General features: G+C 37.3%; 1 protein-coding gene across 14 annotated transcripts in view; it reads right to left on the reverse strand.

The window, feature by feature from the left end:
- PLCB4 (phospholipase C beta 4) overlaps positions 1–18,667 on the reverse strand; it is a 422,343-nt gene that overhangs the window by 31,400 nt on the left and 372,276 nt on the right. For all 14 annotated transcript variants that reach the window (XR_012326219.1, XM_073792668.1, XM_073792669.1 and 11 more), the window contains 3 exons: positions 16,481–16,685; positions 1,771–1,859; positions 881–1,031 (listed from right to left, as the gene is read on the reverse strand). Coding sequence is in view for 13 of the 14 variants with exons in the window: in XM_073792668.1 (XP_073648769.1) it covers positions 881–1,031; positions 1,771–1,859; positions 16,481–16,685 (445 nt within the window). In the remaining variant the exon portion in view is untranslated. The remainder of the gene's footprint in view (positions 1–880; positions 1,032–1,770; positions 1,860–16,480; positions 16,686–18,667) is intronic.

An 18,667-nucleotide genomic window follows, 5' to 3' on the forward strand; every position in this document is an offset into this window, starting at 1 on the left:
CTGCTTTGGTTAAGGAAAGCCTGTCATTTCTTACCTTAAACTGCAGCACTATGTGTATTTAAGTAAACAGACAACTTGATCTTCTTATACCAAAGATGCTGAATTCACATATAAATGGGAGATATATATACTGAATAGAAAACCATTAGGAAAAGCAGAAATTCTTCTTAAAGTAAGAAGAGCGAATTTAGTAAATGATTCAGGTCAAGGAGAATATTTACAATATTTAATTATCATATGGGACGGGGACCATCCAATCAGAATGGAGGCCTGGACAATAAGAATGGAAGTTCCCTTTAAATAATCAGTACAATTGCTCCCCCTACACACCAGCACACGGGACACAATTCTTTGCAATGCCACCTCTAATGATCTTTCGTTTCATTCATAGGTAACCACACAGAACTGGCCTTCAGATGCCCATCAATAATTTTACAAATAAATAGTCACAGATGCTAAATATCTACAGATGGGGGGAAATTCTCAATAAAGGAATGCAGGAATGTCAGAACAATCAGGATTCTGTTGGTTTATAAGCTCACTGCCCATGCCTATGGTAGTATCTGGAGGAGAGAGGGGATGAGTTCGGTAAGTTCACTCTGTCAATGCTTTTTCCATAAAGGACACCAAATGTAAACATTTCTAGATCTACGAATATTGTATGCAGTATGACTACAGTGCAGGGGATCTAGCAGATGAAACACTGACTTCCTGTTAACCACTCAGGGAAATTAAGCTGTTTGTTCAACCCACAAGAAAACCTGCTGCTCTTGGGATTTATGGAACCATGAAAATTGGCAAAATTAACAATTCTAAATACCTGCATCAAAGATTCTAAAATTGCCAGAAGAGACAAGGAGCCCAGACAACTCTCCTTTACCTTTCTTGGCCTCCAGGCCAGCTCCCAGGGCGGCCGTGGTGGTGGGCCTGAGCTCTGAGCTGCTCTGAGGGGTCACACTTGCTTTCGCTGTGTTGGCTTTCCCTTTCTTGTCATTCTTTGATGTGTCACTGGGCACGTCGGCAATGTCACTCTGGAACAGAAATATTTATACTGACCCAAATGAATGCCACCTCAAGTTCAAATGTCTTGCACATTCTTCCTTTTACTGAATCCAGTCTGTACCATCAACTTTTCCCCTTCTGCATCCTAGCCTCTACTCCTTAAATAGATCTTTGCTTGGCAGGAGTAAACACATGGTTTCCTCAGGCTTGGGACAAATGATGAAGCCTAGGAAAGCAGATGTAGCTCCTTTACAAGCAGGATATACCTTCTTTTTTTCCAGCTACTGGAGACATTTCCGTGTCCATTCTAAACTGAGGAGTAAGGGGAGTTTTAAAAACAAAGAAGTAAACACCACAACTGTGCACTGAAATTGAAGGTTGGATGCAAGACTAGTAAAAAATAAACAATAGTAAACGCCCATTTCATTAATACACTGAATAAGGTTAGCTGGTATTTCAGTGTCTCACAAAAGCATCCTATATTCTAAATGTTCCTAAAAGCATCATGAATGTTTTCCATTTCATTTCTAATGGGGCCAGGATCCCCGGATGTTAGTGAAGCCACAGTGAGGAAGTGGGTCACATTTTATTAAATATGCTACGTCCTCATAGACCTTTGAAACTCTTTTGTTGAATTGATAAGTTCAGTTTCAAAAACCACTTTTGAACTTGTTCTATTAATTTATTACTTTGTCTTGCTCTTGTAATCACTGTTAGACACCCAAACTTCCCCAACTCGGCTGCCTTTAATTGACCATTGCTACTTACGGTTTCAATGCCCATAGCTCTCATTTGGTCTGCTCTCTTTTCCGTAATGGAAAGAAATTTCTTTGGATCTGATAAAGCATCCACAATATCTGGGGGGAAAAGATATCACTGAGCTGTGAATTCTCTGTTTTACTGAAAACATCTACGAAAATTCAGCTAACAAACTGTTTATAATCTCTGACCCCTGTGATGTCTTCTGTTAAGTACCTTCTCCTAGGACATAAGACAAGGTTAGAAAAGCACAACTAGTTGCTGAAAACAAGAAATAAGTAAAGGCAAGAATAAAAGGCCAGATGATTTTCTCTTAGTTTCCCCTTATTTTTTTTCCCAAATGAAAAGGATGGGGAGCCAGGTCAAGCTAATTGAATTGCCTTGGGGTCTCTCTACTTGTGTGACTTTGAACAAGTTGATCAATATTTCTAGCCTCAGTTTCTTCACAGGAAAATTAGAACTAATAGCACCCACCCTGCAGAGGCACTATGAGCATTCAATGAAAAAGTACCTGGAGCACAGTAGATGCCACCAGCAGTAGCCTTATTTTTAGATACAGAAGGAAAATACATATTTAAAGCCAATTTTGGTACCATGTAGATAAAGTGAGTGCAAGTTATAGCTGAGAAAACACTGGAGCAATATTTCAAGATTTCATCTTTTAGGGAATTTCCTGGCAGTCCAGTGGTTAGGACTTGGTGCTTTCACTGCGGTGGCACAGGTTCAATCCCTGGTCGGGGAACTAAGATCCCATGAGCCTCCCGGTGTGGCCAAAAAAAAAAGAAAAAAATCGTCTTTTACATAACATCAGTTGAAGAGTTCCAAGTACTTTCAAACGGAATTTCATACAATTTTGTATAATTTATCAATATTATAGAAGGAATCATTATTCTCATCCCCTTAAAGCAGTACATAATTTACAGCTCGTAAAAGTTGTATGTTTATAAATTTACCCCTAGCAGAATCACCTTCCTAATTACATTGATATGATTTTTAAATTTTTTTCTTTTATAATAGAAAATAATATATGCACATGATAAACATTCAAATGTATAAAATGAAAAAGTAAACATCTCCTCTCCTGCCCATCCCAGACAAAATTCAACACCCATTTATGATAAAAGCTCTCCAGAAAGTGGGCATAGAGGGAACCTACCTCAACATAAAAAAGGTCATATACGACAAACCCACAGCAAACATCATTCTCAATGGTGAAAAACTGAAAGCATTTCCTCTAAGATCAGGAAAAAGACAAGGATGTCCACTCTCACCACTATTATTCAACATAGTTTTGGAAGTCCTAGCCATGGCAATCAGAGAAGAAAAAGAAATAAAAGGAATACAAATTGGAAAAGAAGTAAAACTGTCACTGTTTGCAGATGACATGATACTATAAGTAGAGAATCCTAAAGATGTCACCAGAAAACTACTAGAGCTAATCAATGAATTTGGTAAAGTTGCAGGATACAAAATTAATGCACAGAAATCTCTTGCATTCCTATACACTAATGATGAAAAATCTGAAAGAGAAATTAAGGAAACACTCCCATTTACTACTGCAACAAAAAGAATAAAATACCTAGGAATAAACCTACCTAAGGAGACAAAAGACCTGTATGCAGAAAACTATAAAACACTGATGAAAGAAATTAAAGATGATACAAATAGATGGAGAGTTATACCATGTTCTTGGATTGGAAGAATCAACATTGTGAAAATGACTATACTACCCAAAGCAATCTACAGATTCAATGCAATCCCTATCAAACTACCAGTGGCATTTTTTACAGACTAGAACAAAAAATCTTAAAATTTGTATGGAGACACAAAAGACTCTGAATAGCCAAAGAAGTCTTGAGGGAAAAAAATGGAGCCGGAGGAATCAGACTCCCTGACTTCAGACTATACTACAAAGCTACAGTAATCAAGATAATATGGTACTGGCACAAAAACAGAAATATAGATAATTGGAAAAGGATAGAAAGCCCAGAGATAAATCCATGCACCTATTGTCAACTAATCTATGACAAAGGAAGCAAGGATATTAAATGGAGAAAAGACAGTCTCTTCAATAAGTGGTACTGGGAAAACTGGACAGCTACATGTAAAAGAATGAAATTAGAACATCCCCTAACACCATACACAAAAATAAACTCAAAATGCATTAGATACCTAAATGTAAGACCCGACACTATAAAACTCTTAGAGGAAAACACAGGAAGAACACTCTTTGACATAAATCACAGCAAGGTCTTTTTTGATCCACCTCTAGAGTACTGGAAATAAAAACAAAAATAAACAAATGGGACCTAATGAAACTTAAAAACTTTTGCACAGCAAAGGAAACCATAAACAAGATGAAAAGACAACCCTCAGAATGGGAGAAAATATTTGCAAATGAATAAACGGACAAAGGATTAATCTCCAAAATATATAAACAGCTCATGCAGCTCAATATTAAAAAAATAAACAACCCAATCCAAAAATGGGCAGAAGACCTAAATAGACATTTCTCCAAAGAAGACATACAGATGGCCAAGAAGCACATGAAAAGCTGCTCAACATCACTAATTATTAGAGAAATGCAAATCAAAACCACAATGAGGTATCACCTAACACCGGTTAGAATGGGCATCATGAGAAAATCTACAAACAACAAACGCTGGAGAGGGTGTGGAGGAAAGGGAAGACTCTTTCACTGTTGGTGGGAGTGTAAATTGATACAGCCACTATGGAGAACAGTATGGAGGTTCCTTAAAAAAACAAAAATAGAATTACCTTATGACCCAGCAATCCCACTACTGGGCATATACCCAGAGAAAACCATAATTCAAAAAGACACATGTACCCCAATGTTCATTGCAGCACCATTTACAATAGCCAGGTCATGGAAGCAACCTAAATGGCCATCGACAGATGACTGGATAAAGAAGATGTGGTACATATATACAATGGAATACTACTCAGCCATAAAAAGGAACGAAATTGGGTCATTTGTAGAGACGTGGATGAATCTAGAGACTGTCATACAGAGTGAAGTAAGTCAAAAAGAGAAAAAGAAATAACATATATTAACGCATATATGTGGAACCTAGAAAAATGGTACAGATGAACCAGTTTGCAGGGCAGAAATTGAGACACAGGTGTAGAGAACAAACGTATGGACACAAAGGGGAGAAAGCGGCAGGGGTTGGGGATGGTGGTGTGATGAACTGGGAGATTGGGATTGACATATATACACTTATATGTATAAAATGGATAACTAATAAGAACCTGCTGTATAAAAAGTAAATAAAATTAAATTTTAAAAAAAGTAACATGATCATCTCAATAGATGCAGAAAAAACTTTTTACAAAATTCAACATCCATTTATGATTATAAACCTTTAACAAACTGGGTATAGAGGGAACATACCTCAACATAATAAAGTCCTTATATGACAAGCCCATAGCCGGCATCATACTCAATAGTGAAAAGCTGAAAACATTTCCTCTCAGATCAGGAACAAGACAAGGATGCCCACTCTTGCCACTTTTATTCAAAACAATATGGGAAGTCCTAGCCACAGCAATCAGACAGGAAAAAGAAATAAAAGGAATCAAAATTGCAAAGGAAGAAGTAAAATTGTCACTGTTTACAGATGACACGATACTATACATAGAAAATTCTAAAGATGCCACCAAAAAACACCAGAACTCATTAATGAATTCAGTAACATTGCAGGATACAAAGATAATATACATAAATCTGTTGCTTTTCTGTACACTAACAACAAACTATCAGAAAGAGAAAGCAGGAAAACAATCTATTTATAATCACATCAAAAAGAATAAAATACTTAGAAATAAACCTAAATAAGGAGGTAAAAGACCTATACTTGGAAAAGTAAAGACACTGATGAAAGAAATTGAAGATGACACAGACAGATGGAAAGATATACTGTGTTCCTGATTGGAAGAATTAATATTGGTAAAATTGACCATACAACCCAAGGCAATCTACAGATTCAATGTAATTCTTATCAAATACCAATAACATTCTTCACAGAATTAAAACAAATAATTCTAAAATTCATATGGAGACACAAAAGACCCTGAATAGTCAAAACAATCTTGAAGAATAAAGCTGGAGGTATCACACTCCCTGATTTCAAACTATACTAAAAGCAACAGTAATCAAAATAGTATGGTACTGGCACCAAAACAGATACATAGATCAATGGAACAGAATAGAGAGCCTAGAAATGTGCCCACACTTATATGGGCAATTAATCTATGACAAAAGAGGCAAGAATATACAATGGGGAAAAGACAGACTCTTCAATAACTTGTATTGGGAAAACTGGACAGCTACATGCAGAAGAATGAAACTAGATTACTTTCTCACATTATGCACAAAAATAAATTCAAAATGGATTAAAGACTTAAATGTAAGACCTGAAACCAAAAAACTTCTAGAAGAAAACATAGGCAGTAAGCTCTTTGACATCAGTCTTAGTAATATTTTTTTGGATATGACTCCTCACATAAGGGAAACAAAAGCAAAAATGAACAAATGGGAGTACATCAAACTAAAGACTTTTGCACAGTGAAGGAAACCATCAACAAAACAAAAATACTATCTACTGAGTGGGAGAAGATATTTGCAAATGATAAATCTGACAAGGGATTAATATCCAAAATATACAAAGAACTCATACAACTCAACATCAAAAAAACAAACAACCTGATTTTAAAAAAAGGGCAAAGGATCTGAATAGACAGTTTTCCAAAGAAGACATACAAATGGCCAACAGACACATGAAAAGATGCTCAACATCACAACTCATCAGGGAAATGCAAATCAAAGCCACAATGACATATCACTCACACCTGTCAGAGTGGCTACACAAAAGGCACAAACTTCTAGTTATAAGATAAATAAGTACCGGGGACATATGTACAACATGATAAACATAATTAACAGTGCTGTATGTTAAATATGAAAGTTGTTAAGAGAATAAACCCTAAGAGTTCTCATCACAAGGAAAAGGTTTTTTTCCTATTTCTTTAACTTTGTATCTATATGAGATGATGGATGTTCACTAAACTTATTGTGATAATCATTTCATGATGTATATAAATCAAATCATTATGCTGTACACCTTAAACTTATATGGCACTGTATGTCAATTATATCTCAATACAACTGGAAGAAAAAATTATATAATATGCTTTTTAGATGTATTAGGTTATATATGTAGAGCTTTGAAAATTATCTTTAGTGAGTGGACAATGTTCCATTGAGTTTATGTATAAAACTACTCCCCACTGCTAGATATTTATATGGACTTTCAATTTTTCTATAAAAGATGACTTTGCAAGGAATATGTTAGTGCAAAAAATGATTTCTTCATCCTTTTTAAATCAGAAATTAGTAGTTCAGATATATAATATAACAACCTATATGCCTGATGGGCATTCCTAACAAACTTTTTTCCTAATAAGCTTTAAAATAGTTATTGAAGAATAATTAATGGAAAAAATGAGTATCGAGAAAATAAAGCAGAATCAAGAGGGCACATTGGGTTGAATACCGCCTCCAAAAATTCATGTCTGCCCAGAACCTCAGAATGTGACCTTATTCATAAACAGGGCCTTTGCACATGTAATTAGTTAAGGTCTGAGATGAAACCATTCTGAGTTAAGGCTGGCCCTAAATCCCATGACTAGTATGTTTATAAGAAGAGGACAGGACACACAGAGACGAAGAGAAGAAAGGCCAGGTGATGATGGAGGCAGATTGCAGTGAGACAGCTACAAGCCAAGGAACACTGAGGGCTGCGGGCAGCCACCAGGAGGGTCTGGGAGGACGAAAGGAAGGATTTTCCTAAGAGCCTCCAGAGGGAGCATGGTCCTGCTGACCGCTTGATTTCAAACTTCTAGCGTTCAGAACTGTGAGAGAATAAAAGTTTCTGTTGTTTGAAGTCTACCAGTCTTACTTATTTATATTTTTTAAAAATACCAACTATTTTGGGGTTTAGTGCCATTTCCAAAAGGCTGGTCTCCTGATGAAGAGTTTCCATGTATATTCCTGTTTTTCTCCTCCCTCCTTCCTGCCCGTGTTTTCTCACTTCCATATAGAGTTGAAAGCATCAATTTAGGTATCCCCAAGAACTGCAAAGAAAATGGCAGTTCCTTAGTACAGACTTCCAGATACTTATTGGCTTTTTAGGAGAACTCTGGGTTTTGTTTGTTTGCTTGTTTGTTTAACCACTGTTTTTCAAGGCACGTGGGTGCCTCAGTGGTGAGCATCAACCATGGCACCTGTGACACCCTCCCCTCCCTCCGTGTGCTCACTCCTGGCCCAGGTTCCCTTCCGTTCCCCACTCTACTGTTTCTACCTCATCAACAGGTAAAGGCAGCAGAAAAATACACGTTCCCTGTTGGCTTTAAAGTGATGCTAGTAAAGATCAACAAATTCTATAACTATGATTTTGGATTAGCTCTTTTAGCTTCTACCAAATGATTGATCATTTCCCAAACTGCATTTCCAGGAATGCTAGAAGATACAGAAGGTTCAGAGGCCAGAAGATCTTGTGGTTGAATAAGATCGGGAAATCCTCACATCTCCCCTCTTCTCAGACATTCACAGAGCATCTCAAGGAACTATGAAATAAATACATGTATAAATTCACTTAGCCTAGCAACTCCCAATGTATTTCACCATAATCCATCCTGCCCCCTTCCCACTAGAGCTTTTCTTCTTGGTGTTCTAACTAATATTTTCTGTAGTTCAGAAGAGGTCATAAAAATGGGTATCACTGCTATGTGAATCGGTTTTTCAACAAATATTTGATAGAAAGAATGAGACATTTTAGCATCCACGAGGGACAGGACAAAATGGAAAACCTTTAAATTGTATTGGCAAATTCTGAGGTCATACCCTACAAATGGCATATTAATAAAGGTTGCCCCTCCTCTGGAACCATCTGATGTAAGAAATGGTCAGTTATCTTTGCAAAGAGGCTGGAAAGCAACCCTGTGAAGATACCGGGCAAGTGAACAAGAAACACCCCCACCCCATGCTGTATCTTTAATCATAAGGGGGGCAGAAAGGGGAATTGGGCGAATAAACAAAGAACCACTTCGTCTTTGCTGACATAAAATTAGCCTAGTTGTAGAAGAGATAATCTATAGCTGTGGAAGCAGTGATAAGCATTGCTCAAGGGACAAGGGACAAGAGGCTCATGAAATACAGCTTGGAGTGACACAAATATCACACTGGTGATCCATGAACTCTGGAAGCATAGCTTTGACTCTCTTATTTGTTCTCCTCACTACCACTCAGTAATGATAAAAGAAATACAAACGATAAAAACCATCAAAGCAACAGTGAGTGGGAAAAAAGTAATACTGACACTCACTTAATTGTCATCATCTTTGGAACCGTCTCCCATTACCAACAGCAGTGGCTAACAGTGGCAAAGTTGCTGTGATAGGTAAATGCCATTGTCAGTGGTACCTGCAACTACAGAAAAAGCAGCAAAGACAATCCAGCACACTGAGTCTCACTGGATTTGACAAAGGAAAATGCACCTTAGCACCCAACCTAGTACTTCTACTGTGTGTGTGTGTGTGTGTGTGTGTGTGTGTGTGTGCGTGCGTAAGTGAACGAGAGGACTGTTTTACTCTATGTTCAGTAGAAAACTAATATTACAAAAAATTAAACTCAGGCTTGATTCATGCCTAGCCATTCTTCTTCTAAATGTTACCATTTTTTTTTTCACGTTCAAGTTTAGTTTCGAGAGCTGAGAGACTTCATCTCTGTTCTTAAGCCTAGAGATACTTTACATCTAGGCAGCTCAGGAACAGAAAGATCTATGAAGAGTTCAGAATCTTCCAGAATCATCTTTGTTTGCTTATCTCTTTGTATATCTTGGGAGTTGTTATAGTAACGAGAAGGAAAAGTGGAATTCCCTGCCTCTGTCTCCCGAGGGGGTGAGGAATGAAAACAGGGAACTCATAGGAGTGGAAGAGGGTCAGGGTGGAAAACACTGGTTCTGGACCTATCTCCTGTTCAGGAGGAAATGGGTCAGCTCAGAGTTCAAGGCGTCTAAAGAGTACCGCATGCAAGAAAGTAGAAGTATTTTGAGCAATTGCAGAAGTACCTAGTTGCCTCATCAGTAGAGATTCATCATCATATGGTGACCTCAGAGCACAGAAGCCCAATAAATAAGTGACCAGAAGCTCCTGCAAAAGCCCAAGCCCTCCCTAAAGAGCTGCCTTAACTTGGAAAAGCCATTTAAGAACATTTTTCTTATTGCTATAAAATGACACCACCCACCTGACATTACTGAGATTTAAAATACATTTAAAAATCATGTAGAATACAGAGTTGCTGGTGCTTAAAGACAATCATAGTAACATTAGAATTCTGAAGCTTCTTAGCAAGCCCAGGATTAAGAGGTTTTTCTTAGGATGATGAATTACTTATGACAAAATAACTTACTGCAGTCAATTAAAGGGTAAAGTTAGGGAGAAGAAAATAGAACCAATTGAGTTTTCTTTAACTTATTAGAAATAAATAAAATGAAAAAAAATTAATGGAGGGCTGTTATGGTCAGGTACTATTCCAAGAGCTCATTTGATCTTCACTTATGAGGAGGGTACTACTGTTATCACTGAGTTGCAATGAGGACACTAAAACAAAATGTTATGCTAAGTCATCCAAGGTTAGACAGCCAAGGGGCTCCGTCAGTGTTCTTATGTACCTGTTATGTGGCCTCAGTGAAATAGCATTCTTTCAGGCCAAGAAAAATAGACAGTCTTTGAATCTCCAACCTTTACATTCATAGAACTTTATCTAGACGTTAAAATGTATATGAGACCACTTTAGAAATTAATAGAAAGAGATCTTATGAGTAAATTAAAATTTGATTTAAACAATTACTTAAGAAAAAGAGGAGCAACCCAATTTAAAACAAAACAAAACAAAACCAAAGGCACTAGAGTATTTTGCAGGCACAGGAATATGTGACAAAAAAAAAAATACAAAATGAGTTAAATCTGACTCATAATTGTAAATGCGTGATTTGAAATGACGAGATACCACTTTGACTACCACAGTCCAGAAGTAATAAGTGGAGTCCTGCCATAATGGACAGTGAATTCTCTGTGATGTTCCTGGATGCTGTCCAATGCAATGGGGAAGCTCCACTAAACCTTCACCCCTACTCTCAGATAGTGGTTACACTATTAACGTTGGGTATGTATCCTTCTAGAATTTTTTATGCATTTTATGTACATGTATAAACAGAGAGTTATAGGGCTTTTTGTAAATAATAATGAGATTGTTTTGCAATTTATTTTTTCACTCAGCAATATATCACTGTCATATTCCTATGTTCAAATACTGAGAGCCAAGTTATTATTATTTTTTTAGTGCAAATCACACATTTATTATTAACTCTCTTAATGCACAGAAATTCAAAGTTTAATTTGTCATTGAGAATTTACCTGTTTTTGGTTTTTTTTTTTACATCTTTATTGCAGTATAATTGCTTTACAATGGTGTGTTAGTTTCTGCTTTATAACAAAGTGAATCAGTTATACATATACATATGTTCCCATATCTCTTCCCGCTTGCGTCTCCCTCCCTCCCACCCTCCCTATCCCACCCCTCTAGGTGGTCACAAAGCACCGAGCTGATCTCCCTGTGCTATGCGGCTGCTTCCCACTAGCTATCTATTTTATGTTTGGTAGTGTATATATGTCCATGTTATTATTTTTAATGGCTATTAACGCAGTATTCTATAGAATGGCTGTAATGTATTTAACCAATCCCTAGCGATGGATTAGGTTGTTTCTAATCTTCTTTATACAAATAATGCTGCATGCCACTAGAGTATAATTTTAAAAATTGTTTGCCTTTAACAATCTGATTAAAGAAATAATTCCTAGGGTAAGTATTTGGTGGATTATAAAAGCTGGGACTTACTTAGCTTGGTCAGGCCTAAGAGGTCTTACTTCTATAACTGGATCTAAAATTATGGAGTGATTTTAGACAAACTGACCCACCTAAAAGATGAGACGACATAATTTACCAAATTACTTAGTGCCCTGACAATGAGAATATTTTCCTGAAGGTGCCCAAACTGTTCAACAGGAGCAGCACACTGTTCTTGCTGACTAACACTAGGTTTTGAGGACACATCCTCAAACAGGAACCAGATCTTTTCAGTTTTAACGCCAAACACACTGTATTTCAGCTTCTTCAGAATGAATCAGTAAGTCCAGCACTTTCCTTATCAAGGCCTTGGCCTGGGCTGCTTCCCTATCTGGAGAGAAATCCAGTCTACCTCTCTGCTGTGATGTATTATTCATCTTTCAAGGCCCAGACAGCTACTGAAACCTCCCTACTCTGATTAATCACTCCTTCGTTCAATGCTCCAAATACCATCTGGTTACTGCCCTTGGGGCATTTATAGAACAGGTTACACTTATCTACGTATACATATATGCCTGCTTACGAAAATGTATATGAGTACAAGGTTGGAAAATTCTTGAGGTTAAGTGTACATGACTTTTTCAACCTTATATCTCTTACTCAGGCTATTCATAGAGTAGGTACTAAATAATTGTTGAAAATATCTATTCTTTTGAGAAAAAAATATCTTAAATGAATACATGAATGGTATACCATTTTTACTTTTTAAACTAGTAAATGCTAACAAAAGTTATAGCTCATACACTGCTGATGGGTTATTTGTCAACCTGTATCTAAAGCTTTAAATATGTATACACACTTTGATGCAACAAATCCATTTCAAAGAATTCATCTTCAGGAAACAATCACGAATATTTCCAAAGCTTCACATTTAGGGTTCTTAGATGCAATATTGTTTATAAGAAAGAAAAATAGAAATGACTTCAATGTTTCAATAACATGATAAATTACAGCATATATAAAATGGAATCTCATCTAGCCAATAAGAATAATTCATGACATGGAGAAAATACTCTCCATTATGTGAAAAAAAATTAAGTCTCTGAAATATTAATCCAACTGAGTATGTATAGTAAGATCCAATTTTATTAAAATAAAGAGAAGAAATGAGATTGGAAGTAAAGGGACCAATATAGTAACAGAGTTCCCTCTGCGCAGTGGATTTATGAATGACCCTTTAAAAATTTTTTATGTTGTCAGAATCTCTTTCTGATACATATTGTACCTACTTTGCCTTTTACAGAATAAAACCTGCTAAACACATTTGCAGAATGAATGAATAAATTCATATTATCTCTCTTTAGCCACATAAAAATCTGATGATGTATATCGACCACTTCCTTCTTTTTTCCCCAGAAAATGCTGGAGTGAAGTGGTGTAGAATTTCATTTTGAACTCTTTCCTATAGAATCAACAAATATCAATGTTCTAGGCAACAGGGACTCTGTAGACTTCCTAATGTGCTGGCTCAGTATATAAATGTTCAGATCTGAATGTGGGTGGTTAGTTAAGCAGATGAAATACAAACGCATTTTGGAAATCAAGAGGCTATGAAGAAGATCAGAAATGTGGAAAAAGTTCCCATATTCTTATTTTGTTACTTTCAGGTAAGTCCCTTAAATAAACCCTCATCATGTCTGCCCTCGGTTTCTTCACATATAAAAGAAATGACTGATAATTCTGAATAAACAGTCTTTGAATGTCACATCTGAGGTTAAGATGTCAACTGCAGAATCCCATCAAGGATAATGTAGTACAGAAATTTCTGATGCTTCTGATAGAAATACTACAATGACACTGTTAGGAAAGAACACTTGCAAGATGATTTTTGGAGATTTGAATCAATACTTACATAAATATTGACACTAGTAATAAGCCACATGATAAACACAGACATTTCTTCAGCATACACCTACATATATTCACATCCATTCTGAACAGTTTCACATTTCTGGATTCTATGTAATGTGCTTGGCACAAAGTAGGAGCTCAACAAACTATACCTTTTCCTTTTCTATTCATTGCTCTCTCTTTTTTTTAATCATCTTTATTGGAGTATAATTGCTTTACAATGGTGTGTTAGTTTCTGCTTTATAATAAAGTGAATCAGTTATACATATACATATGTTCCCATATCTCTTCCCTCTTGCATCTCCCTCCCTCCTATTCTCCCTATCCCACCCCTCTAGGCGGTCACAAACCACCAAGCTGATCACCCTGTGCTATGCGGCTGCTTCCCACTAGCTATCTATTTTACATTTGGTAGTGTATATATGTCCATGCCACTGTCTCACTTTGTCACAGCTTACTCTTCCCCCTCCCCATATCCTCAAGTCCATTCTCTAGTAGGTCTGTGTCTTTATTCCTGTCTTACCCCTAGGTTCTTCATAACACTCTATGACATAAATCACAGCAAGATCCTTTTATAACCACCTCCTAGAGAAATGGAAACAAAAATAAACAAATGGGACCTAATGAAACTTAAAAGCTTTTGCACAGAAAAGGCAACCATAAACAAGACCAAAAGACAACCCTCAGAATGGGAGAAAATATTTGCAAATGAAGCAACTGACAAAGGATTAATCTCCAAGATTTACAAGCAGCTCATGCAGCTCAATAACAAAAAACAAACAACACAATCCAAAAATGGGCAGAAGACCTAAATAGATGTTTCTCCAAAGAAGATATACAGGTTGCCAACAAACCCATGAAAGAATGCTCAACATCACCAATCATTAGAGAAATGCAAATCAAAACTACAATGAGATATCATCTCACACCAGTCAGAATGGCCATCATCAAAAAATCTAGAAACAATAAATGCTGGAGAGGGTGTGGAGAAAAGGGAACACTCTTGCACTGTTGGTGGGAATGTAAATTGATACAGCCACTATAGAGAACAGTATGGAGGTTCCTTAAAAAACTAAAAATAGAACTACCATATGACACAGCAATCGCATTACTGGGCACATACCCTGAGAAAACCATAATTCAAAAATAGTCACGTACCAAAATATTCATTGCAGCTCTATTTACAGTAGCCAGGACATGGAAGCCACCTAAGTGTCCATCATCGGATGAATGGATAAAGAAGATGTGGTACATATATACAATGGAATATTACTCAGCCATAAAAAGAAACAAAATTGAGTATTTGTAGTGAGGTGGATAGATCTAGAGCCTGTCATACAGAGTGAAGTAAGTCAGAAAGAGAAAAACAAATACCGTATGCTAACACATATATAAAGAATCTAAGGAAAAAAAGAAGAAAAGGTCATGAAGATCCTTTTCTATTCAAACAGCCCATTTCCCTGGAGTAAATTAGAGTTTCGTTTGAAAAGGAACACATGTAAAGGCAAAGCCTTTTAAGTCTTCCAACATATTTGTTTATACAACTGTCTTTAAAACATATTAGGTATTATGCACTGCCTGCTTCCTAACTGCAAGTATGTGGAACCTGATTTTATCCATCTGCTGATGCCCTGTGGCCATCACATGCTTCTTAACACCCATGCAGATCTCCCTGGCTCTTTTCTGACCCGTTTACCCAGCCCCACAGCACCCAGTCCCAGACTCTTCCATGTGCTCATTATCTGTTACTCTGTGTTGCAGTTTCTAATAGACTTCCTTTTCCACGAAAAACAAAGGGAAGGGGGAAGGAATCTTTACTCTTGATTTCTCAACTGAAAAATCCTCGTGGCTGACTTTACTTTTTGAACCTGCAATCAAGTTGTTAATGTTGAGCATTAGTTGCAGAAAATCTGCCCTCCAGAGAAGTCTGCATTGTTAAAAACACACAACAAAATAACCTAAAGTTCCCCAAACAAGACTGTGATGTGTTCCAGTATAGCACAGAAACTAGATCTTCATCTAGAGCCAGATACATGTGTGTGCATGTATGCCTTGTTATGTTATATACTGTAATGATGAGCACACATTTCATAAGGCTGCTATGAGGGAGACAGTAATGGTACCTTTACTCTACAGGCCAGGAAATGAGGTGTTTGAAAGGTGATGTCACTGTCTCATGGTCACTCAGCTAGCAGTGGAGAGTCAGGACTTGAACACTTGTTAATTTGATGTACTTTGTGTACTGTTTCCTGGTTCAACAGACTCTGAAAATATAGAGGATCTTTGTTTCCTTTTAATGTTCTTGGCACAGTGGGGGTTATGAAAATTAATATGTTTGGGTTTAAGCAAAATCCTATGACTTGGTCCAACTTTTGATGCTTCCCATTGATTAGTATAACCAAAGGTGGTCTTTTATGGACTGATGGCTGGATTTTGTGTGAGGATGAACTCTCCTGTGATTTGGAAAAAAAAAAATCCAGGCATGTTGATAGTTGAGTTCAATTTAAATCTTTTTAGTGAAACCAGTTGACAAGATATCTAAGGTTTTACATCATTCATGTCCTTCCCCACTTTGAGTGATGGTGTAAATATATTTTTCACAAATGTATTTGTGAAAGTTGAAAAACAACATAAAATTACAGTATTTTAAAATAAGAAAGAACCTTAAAGATAATCTAGACTTGCCCTTTCATTTCTTACTAGGAGACCTGAGGTTACTAATTATCCCTGATTTCTTCAATACTATAGGGGTTGGCAGCATTGCCAGCAAAAGACTTTTTAACAATTGTTGAAATAGCTTATAATTGTGCAATTGAGGGGGAAATACACACACACACACACACACACACACACACACAATATTCTAAAAGTTTAACTAACCTCCAAATCCATCAGGCACATATGTTTTAAGAACAATATTGCAGAAAATTGTTGGCAGTGATAAAGGTTTATTTCCCTCGTTTCGAAGAGAAATGTGTCGATAGCCTGCTTGGAGGCCATCCAGTGGCAGAATCCTCTGGCCAATCAGTTTGTTGTTGTCATCATACACTGCAAGTCTCAAGACTGCCAGGTCAGGGAGGATCACCTGCAAACAAGAAATGATACTTTTTGTTGCTTTTTGGAATGCAGCTCCCAAGAATTACAACTCTAGGAATCTGGAATATATTCATAATGTTCTGAAAGGCTTCTTTATGGTGAAAATAAGCCAATGGTCAATTTGCATTCTTAAAGCATACTGTATAAGCTACAATGCCCAAGCCATTGAGAAAGGCAATTGGAACAGGTTGGAATTCATTTCCTGGAAATCATTTCCTGAAAATTTTAGATGGAATGAATGGATGTGAAAGATGACTACTCCAACCCTTGGCATCTTTCCCCATCCCACCCATGTAATGGATGAGCAAAAGGAGACCCTGAGAAATAAAGTGACTTTCCTTTATGTCAGAGATGGCCAGTGACAGCTGGGCCTAGATACTGGGGCTCCTGATTTCTAGTCCTGTGATCTGTCTACTACCTGGGCTGCTTCTGACATCAAACTCTGTTTTTAAGAATATGGAAAGTATCTTTGAAGAAACACCTCATGTATAAAAGACAATCTATATATAAATTTAGATTTCCCCTTTTCCTTGCACACCTCAGTTTTTAACACATTTTGGGATATTAAATAGAGTAAGATGGGGCAGCTAGAAGCATTAACATAGGGAATTCCCTGGCAGTCCAGTGGTTTGCACTCTGTGCTCTCACTGCCAAGGGCCCAGGTTTGATCCCTGGTCAGGGAACTAAGATCCCGCAAGCTGTGCAGCACAACAAATAAAACAAAACAAACAAAAACAGAACAAAACAAAAAACCACCAACAAAAATCAACATTAACATATACCCAAGACATCTACTCTTGCCATCCCCAAACCTAATACATGGCCATAACATCTGAGCTCAGATAGCAGAAGCCCTATTCAGATATTAAAGAGCAACATGACAAAAAAAAAATCCTATGTTTTTTAATCAAGAATGCCTATTTAGGGCTTCCCTGGTGGCACAGTGGTTGAGAGTCCGCCTGCCAATGCAGGGGACACGGGTTTGTGCCCCGGTCCGGGAAGATCCCACATGCAGTGGAGCGGCTAGACCCGTGAGCCATGGCCGCTGGGCCTGCGCGTCCGGAGCCTGTGCTCCGCAATGGGAGAGGCCACAACAGTGAGAGGCCCACGTACCACAAAAAAAATAAAAAATAAAAAAATAAAAAGGAAGAATGCCTATTTATTGGCTATGAGCCGCTAAGATATCTCGTCTGATTTGAGCACTATGTCTAAAGCTAGACAATGAACTGGCTGCTTAGTTATGCCTAGAGGTTTTAATTTAATTCCAACTTCATGAAGATGAACAGGAGAAACCAAGATGAAATGCATCCAACTTCAGTCACTATGTTGTTCCTCACGTGGTGAATGGGGGCTTACCTTGTGAGATTAGCGCAATGAACAAAAACAATACCAGCAAGAAGGAAACTAAAGTTAAAGCACTTGGTATCAATGAAAGGCAACGTATTGTAACTTCTAAAGAACAGGGGAGGATGCAAAATTGGCGTCTTGTTTCTGGGGCCAGTAATACTGCATGAAAAACCAACTCTGATATTTCCCTATGCGTCAAAAACAATGCCTGAAGCCAGCTTTCTGAATTTCTAGAAATGTGTGTAGGGATTATTCATTATGTTCCAAAACTCTGACCATACTGACAACAGATCCAGCTATAACAAATTGAAAAGCACAGGAAGAAAAAAAGACACATCACAGCTGTGTATGCAATTCACACTACACTCTGATTGTAGAAGAGAAAGTGAAAATGGGGGGAGGGTGTTGCACGGATAATGGTATTCACATAACAGGGAGCGCCTACATGTCAAAATGGCTTGATTTATTGAACTATATTGATCTTCTGTAATATGCTTTCTGTAAACAAGTTAGCCAATTCTGAGGTTGATACTCCCTATTTTTGTTAAGATAAAAAGCTGATTATCTGTGTTGCATGACATACGTATGTCATGCAACACTTGGAAAACCTGTGCCTGAAGAAGA

This window comes from Tursiops truncatus, chromosome 15 (assembly GCF_011762595.2).
Source record: "Tursiops truncatus isolate mTurTru1 chromosome 15, mTurTru1.mat.Y, whole genome shotgun sequence".
Taxonomy (NCBI): Eukaryota; Metazoa; Chordata; class Mammalia; order Artiodactyla; family Delphinidae; genus Tursiops; species Tursiops truncatus.